Genomic DNA, 7,393 nt, shown 5'->3' with positions numbered 1-7,393 from the left:
GCATGGCGGCTGATGTGCTGCTGCTACTGTAGCCTGGTCGGTACTTGTACATGGTAGGTGTAGGGGGGCTGTCCTTGCCCAAGAGGCTGCTGTCTGCAGGAAGAAAAGGCCCAGGAGGTACCATAAGATAGGTTCTTAGGGAGCTCTGGTGGCAAGATGCAGCACTGCAATCCCAGAGGTACGCAGTTCGAATCCACCAGATGCTCTGCTGGAGAAGGAGGGGCAATCTCCTCCTCTACCAGTTAGATCTGATTTGATGGTACACACAAAAAAATAGTAAAATTTAAAAAATAAAAATATAGTTTCTTGATCTAATACATGGTGCGTGCCACTAAGTCAGACTCCTAGCTGACACTCCAGTGGGATTTCAGAGGCAGTTAACTGCACTCTGGAGGAGTCTGCTCATCGCCCTGCGGAGCAGCAGGTGAATTCGAAGCACGCTCCTTTGGCTTGGCAGTGCCACTGCTTATCACTAAACCACCCAGGTTTCCTTACTGGAGTTCCTCAAGTACTGAAGAGGAACAATCATACCTAGTAAAACAAAGTTCAGGAAACAGGACTGTTGAGTACAAGTATAAAAGCTCAGAACACAGGATAGGTAAAAGTTGACAGTTCACCCACTGAAGCCCAATTCAAAGCTAACAGCAGAAAATCTGTCTCTCCAAGCTAATCAAGGAAGTGGTCCAAGCACACTAGGTGTTCTCAGTCACAACTTGTCCAAGTGGCTCCCATCTCTTCTGTCCTCTCTGTAGCTCACAACTGATCGCCTTACCCCCACCTTCCCATTGGAGGATATGGCGAGTTGGCGCAGCCCTTACCTTCGGTAGCAGCCAGGCTGAGGTGTGTTCGTAGCCCTGGGTAACGGCTCAGGTCTGGCTTCGGGGGAGGGGGAGGCTCAGCATCTGCTGACTGGCTTTCCGTTATCTCCAAGCTTCCCTTAGACTGGATACATGTGGCGGGACAAAAGGCACATTTGGAAAATTCACCCTTAAGGCAACTCAAAGAATTAAACAGGCATAAAGGAGGTGCTGGGGAAATAATCATCATGTGTTTCTAGCCTGGGACTTGAGGAAAAAGGCCCAATAGTTAGTTTGGAGTTGTTCAAGTGACTCATAGGGTCCCTATGAACAACCCACCTGCACCCTGTCCTATCCTGTGCCATCTGACACACGTAAGCCCATAGCTGCGGTCACTGTCAGTCCATCTCACTGAGGGTCTTCCTCTCTTTTGCTGACCCTCTATCTTTCCAAGCACGCTAGCCTTTTCCAACTGTGCAACACAGTAAGAGTTTCATTTTGGCACTCATATTTGTTCATTTCACTGAAGCTGAACTGAAGGTTCAAGTCAACTACTTATTAACCCAAACCATCTATAAATTGCTATGTTAAGTATATGCCAATACTGTGCATGAAACTATTTAATGCAGAAAGGAAGATATGGATGTAAACAATCTTAAACACAAGTGAGAAACTGATAAACAGAAGGAAACTAAAATGGAGTTTCCCTCCTTTTCCCACCAGTGAGATCCCAAGGTTTCTTCATCACTTTCCTAAGTTCCCACCTTCGTTCTCCTCAGCTCTCCCTGGATGCCATTGTCCATGACCTTCACAGTTATCTGCCCATCTGACACTTCAGGTCTGAGGAAGGGAGGTCGGATTACAATCGTCTTCTCTTTCTTTGGTCTCCCCAAATACCTGATAGCAGTAAGAGAAATGGGGATTTCATTAATCTCATCTTTAAATACTTACTGTTTGCCTACTATCTAAAAGGGGTCAGAGTCAGAAACTGGAATAACATTGAAGGATGTGACAAGGTCACCTGCTTCTTATAAAGAGTCTGTTTTGGAAACCCTGTAGGACAGCTCTACCCTCTCCTACACTGTATGATCAGAACTCACTCAACAGCTGTTAGTCTGGTTTGGGTTTTTTGGGGACTGTACAAATAAACGATCTATCATGCCAGGAAAAAGGTCAGTATTGAACTAATTTCTTTGAGTCTATGAAAAAACGGCAGCAAGACTAGGCCTCTGCAGGTCCACACCTAGTTGCACAAGGCACGCTGAAGAAAATCTCAACCGTAAGAGCTGCTTGTGTACTCCCTGGTCCACCGAAGGATGGGCAGGTGCTCTGAGCCTCTCTCTCTCACCCCCACCCCCAAGGGCACTCTCGCTGGTCCTCTCCTTTCTGACCAGGGCTAAGCCCTACAGCAGGGGGAGCTGTACCTGGGGGCTGGGGAACTGCAGAGCACGCGGCTGACGTTGTTACAGCAGCCATTGGTGAAAGGGTTCACACCGCCTCGGAATTTACCCGTAACCTGGAAAGAGGATAAAAGGGGGCAGTCAGACCCTGATAACCAAAGGCCAAAGCAGAGTAAATGTGTGCACTACCTGGGGGCCTAAATGAAGTGAACACAGGTCTTTCTCCATTTCTTTCCTTTCAGAGAGAGCTGTTCCTTTCTCCAGGAGCAGGATTATCTCTACATCCCCTTCACTCCACCCTTTCAATGGAGGATAAGCTATTTTTTCCTCTGGAAAATCTTTTCTAATAAAACAGTCTTTACTGAATGGATAGATAAAAGAATACTGCACTGGCATGAGTGAAAGGAAGGACATTCTAAAAGGAATGGATGATTAGAAACCACATGTATGATAATAATCTTACAGGGGAATTGGTGATGGGAGGAGAGAGGACCGTGTACATGACTGAAATTAAAAAACAAACACACACAAATAGAACACAACTCTTCAATCAGGGAGCATGTCCTTGGGAAGGTTAGAAATGAGATTCTAGAGTTACGGTCCTTAGGTGTCTGACCCTAAACATCTGTTTTCTCATGTAAAATATGGGTAGAAACCTCTTAGAATACTCCAAAAAAAGATGAACATAGCAAGTAATTAAGCTTGGCTACTATTTTATGTGCACCAAAGATAATGTTTTTGTGCACATAACAGTGTAATGTCCTATACTGTTGTTTGCTGATGTGTCAGAACTAACCCAGAGCTCACCCTCCAGCAGGTTTCCAGAGGCAATAAATCACACAGGAGAATGCCTATCCTTCTCCTGTGCAGCAAACTGCATGCCCTTAGGATTGGAGCGCAGCTTCTTATCACCAGGCCATCAGAGCTCATTATAAGCCTGGTCTTGGTCCTATCTATATACCTTCAAAGCCTAAAGCATCCACTATACAGTAAACATCCAGTAAAATGTCTAACTTGAGTTACGGCCTTGGTTCTCAAGCTTACACGAAACTTGGGACTAGCTCACTCCTTACACAGAATTCTGCATCATCATAAAAAGAACTCATTCAGCATCTTTTGCAGCTCTCTGCTGTACACTAAGTGAAGCACTAAGGGCTCCTTGCTGTCTGTACTCTTTAGAGATAACCAGTCCTTTCTCTTCGTACCTGTTCATTGGTTGTGCGTCCCCTAGCCACCAGCACCACGTGAAATCCCGTGAGGCCAGCTACAGGAATGAAGAACAAGCCAGCCACACACATCACTGCCATTCTGGAGTCAAACTGTCAAGGAGAAGGGAACAGGATCCAACCTGCCAGCCCCCAGGGCAGCCATCTTCTCTGATTTCATCACTGTAGGACTCAACTCTTCTCAGCCCTCCCACTCCCACTCCCAAAACCCACAGGTCTTAAAGGATACGTGACAGCCGTGCGGACCCCTGAGAGTTCCTCCATGTGATAGAGGACAAAGAGGAGGCCAAAGCCGAATACCCCCATAATGTGGGCTGTGAGGGAAAGGAGGAAGAGGAAGAAGTAACGGTAGTTCCGGCGACCAATACAGTTGTTCACCCAGGGACAATGATGATCAAATTCCTAAAGGCAAAAAGAGACAGGCTGAAAGTCACAAACCACTGTCAAGAGAACACTTATTACATTTTGCTTTTAGTCATGTTCACACTGAATTTAAAAGATAAAATCAAGTTCATGCAGTTTATCTTATGCTATTAATCATCTGTAAAGGACCCTGCAGAGGCAGTCAAAGATCAAGGCAGACCTTTGTCTCACAAGTGCTTGCCTTAAGCAGCACATATACTAAAAATGGAATGATACAGAAAAGATTAGCATGACCTCTGCGCAAGGATGTCATACAAATTCATGAAGCATTCTCTATTTTTTTTGCCAAGAAGGGCAGGGTAAGGATGGAGCCAGTGATGAGGAGGAGGAAGATTAAGCTCACCTGTCCCCTTCCTGTGTAGGAAACTTTTTAGTTTACCAATTAGGCAATAAAAACTGGGACAACACTTGAGGGAGGGGGGAGAATCACAAGCAAAAAGGAAAATCCAGCAGACAGGTGTCTGCATTAAAGAGAGAGTGGAAGAAAAGATAAAACAAAAGACAAGAGGTGGGAGGAAAAGGAAGAGAAACAACAGGAGAAACCAAAATGATGGTAGAAGCAAAATGATGAAATAAGAATCTTTTTTTTTTATTTCATTTGACTATTTTGTGTGTGTATACCATCAAATTTGATCTGACGGTACAGGAGGAGATTGCCCCTGAGACTGCAGAGCATCTGGCGGATTTGAACCGCACGCTTCTGGGACTGCAGTGCCAACTTCTTGATTAGGCCACCAGAGCTCCCTTGAAACAACAGGATATTAGATTGCATTCTCTGTGCTGTGTGTTGTGTGTACCACACAGTAGGAACCCACCCCTAGCTGACCCTCCAGCGGCTTTTTAAGCACACCAGAAGAGACTGCCCATCTTTCTCCTGTGGAGCAGCTGGTAGATTCAAACCATGAACTTTTGGGATTGCAGTGCAGTTTTCTACCACTAGGGCACCAGTGCTCTGTATTCTCCGAGCAGGAAGGTAACTCAGCCAAGTCAAGTCCCACTGAATCCTTACCTCCACACAGTTGTCACAGACACTGCAGTGGGAACACCGAGGAGGACGGTAGAAGCGGCAGGTGGCACACCACTTCATGCGCACCTGGATTCCCTTGATCTCCACTGTTTTGTAAAGGGGAGCTCGGAAGTCATCTTCCTTGTCCTCATCTTCCTCAGCTGCAGAAAAGAAAAGGCAATTAAAAGTGGCTGTGCCAGGACTAGGCAAAAGGGATATGGTGATGTTTAAAATACACTCCACTTTTTAGAATTTAATGAGTGTAAAAGACTAGAAACTTGGTAACTGTAATACTGAAAAATCAGCTCTGTATACAGCACTAGTAACAAAGGAGGAAGTAATTTGTTTCTTGATCCACCTCCTGGAAATGTGATTAAAGAAAATGTAATTTAGAAGAGGCAGCTCTGATATGGGTATACAGACATTCTCTAGTTTACATACTATGAATATATTTAAAGATAAACAAGTAGTAAACAAAAAATATGTATTTTGTGTCTGCTCAGCAGTTCATTATCAAATAGATGACTGAATTATAAGAACACTTGCCTATCTGTTGTATGTTAGCCCCTTACCCAAAACGTTCCTGTTTTATAAATTTCTCTCATGTATTTCTCTATCGATTTTTTTGCTCAAGCCATTTTCTTTATCTGAACTTCCTTGTTCTTCCTTTTGCCTATGAGAAACCTACCATCCCATTTAAAAATGTAAAACTCATTAAAAGGTCTTGGAGAGGGTGAAACTAAGCTGCTCCTTGGAGGCAAGGATTTTGAGACTCCATCTCATATACTTTGGACATGTGGCCAGGAGGGACCAGACTTTGGGGAAGGACATCATGCTTGGAAGGGTTGATGAACAGTGCAGAAGACCCCAGCTAAGATAGACTGCCACAGTAACTGGGGTATAAGGGTAAGTGTGTCAGAGATATTGAGACTGCCTCTGGATAGACAGAGTAGGTTCAGATTTATTGTGCACAGGGTCACCATGAATCACAAGCAACTCAATGGCGCATAACATTTACAGAAAACAATTTTTATGTATTATTAATAACAATTTAAAACACTGTGGGAAGGAAATGTTAAGTAAGCAATGGTGTAGCCATTACAATGTTAAGTTTTCAAATTTTGCTGACTTGGAGAAATAATAACAATATAAAACAGTAGGAAAATGGCAAATGAAAACTCAATAAACAAGAAGGATTCCCTTTGACTACATTACATAAAACTCTGCTTGCTTCTATATTACATAACTCATTGTTGTTGAGTTGGAACTGACTCACAGCTGCACCTCCAGCAGGCTTTAAGTCACAGGCAAGACACTGTCCACTCTGCGTCCTTGGAGCCACTGACTGATGCATGCCACCAGAGGTACGAACTTTGGGTCAGCAGCACTTCCTATGGACTGTGTCACACGAGATCTTTTATACGCCATGTATACATATCAAGTGTTTAACCAGTGCACCACCAGGGCTCCCTGTCTTCTATACAGTATTTTATTGTTGTGTGCTGTTGCCTTCAAACCCATTCAGTTTCCCTCCAGGTTTTCAGAGACAGTCAAGGAAACTGTCCCTCTTTCTCCTGAGAAGCAGCTGGTGGATTCAAACCACATGCTTTTGGATTCACACACACAATTCCTTACCACTGCGTCACCAGAGCACCTTTCTACATCGTACAGCAGATCAGTAAGTATTTAATGAATGACTATTAAAGGCTCATTAAAATAATTCTCCTGGCCTTTAGAGACTTGAGTTCCTTCTACTCACCTAATTGTTGGCCCTTCAGAGAGTTTTTGGCTGTAGGAACATGGAAGATTATGAGATGTTACAGTCCTACCCTATGCAATCCATTTCACAAATGCTTTCTCTCATCCACATTGCTCTGCCAGTCCCACGGGACTCATTCGTTTACAAGAAAACCTCACACTTGAGAGGAAAACCTTAATCAGCTTCTCTTCTACTTCTTAATCAACTAAGGAGAGAGAGTTCTCAACTGTTTCAGAAACCAAATACTTCTGCAAGCACTGCCCTTCAACATGCACTAGAAAGCATCTCTTTCCTCTAGAAATTCAGTCTCCAATTAGCCTCTCCTATGCTTCAGGATACCTGAAACAGCAATCTACAATGCACTGAGTCTATGCCATTTCCCACTCCCTGTCCTACAAATCATGACAACTAGGAATTTAGTTCTATTAAGACACACACAATTACGTGTTAGATCATAGTTAGGATTACTAGTTTTTTAATTACCAAAATGGGAAAATCTGCGTTTCCAGACAATTCAACAACACAACAACTCATTGCTGTTGTATCAGAACCAATGCATAGCTGGATTTTCCAAGACTGTAAATCACACGCGAGGACACTGCTCATTTTTCTCTCAAGAAGAGGCTGTAGGGAGCTCTGGTGGACTAGCGGCAAGAAGCTGCACTGCGAAGCCAAAGGCAAGCGGTTCAAATTCACCAGATGCTTCGCTGGAGAATGAGAGGCAATCTCCTCCTGTGCCAGTAGGATTCAATTCGACAGTACACAACAAGGCAAAAAAAAAA

General features: G+C 43.9%; 1 protein-coding gene across 1 annotated transcript in view; it reads right to left on the bottom strand.

Annotated features, from left to right (window-relative positions):
- ZDHHC5 (zinc finger, DHHC-type containing 5) overlaps nucleotides 1-7,393 on the bottom strand; it is a 21,577-nt gene that overhangs the window by 2,641 nt on the left and 11,543 nt on the right. Inside the window, exons 3-9 of the mRNA XM_006900451.1 lie at nucleotides 4,856-5,013; nucleotides 3,653-3,825; nucleotides 3,403-3,505; nucleotides 2,222-2,313; nucleotides 1,562-1,694; nucleotides 819-942; nucleotides 3-93 (exon numbers count right to left, since the gene is read on the bottom strand). Coding sequence (XP_006900513.1) covers nucleotides 3-93; nucleotides 819-942; nucleotides 1,562-1,694; nucleotides 2,222-2,313; nucleotides 3,403-3,505; nucleotides 3,653-3,825; nucleotides 4,856-5,013 — 874 coding nt within the window. The remainder of the gene's footprint in view (nucleotides 1-2; nucleotides 94-818; nucleotides 943-1,561; nucleotides 1,695-2,221; nucleotides 2,314-3,402; nucleotides 3,506-3,652; nucleotides 3,826-4,855; nucleotides 5,014-7,393) is intronic.

The sequence above is a fragment of the Elephantulus edwardii genome, unplaced genomic scaffold, assembly GCF_000299155.1.
Source record: "Elephantulus edwardii isolate Elephantulus edwardi_28Jun2011 unplaced genomic scaffold, EleEdw1.0 scaffold00284, whole genome shotgun sequence".
Classification (NCBI taxonomy): domain Eukaryota; kingdom Metazoa; phylum Chordata; class Mammalia; order Macroscelidea; family Macroscelididae; genus Elephantulus; species Elephantulus edwardii.
This window is presented reverse-complemented; position numbering and strand designations above follow the sequence as displayed.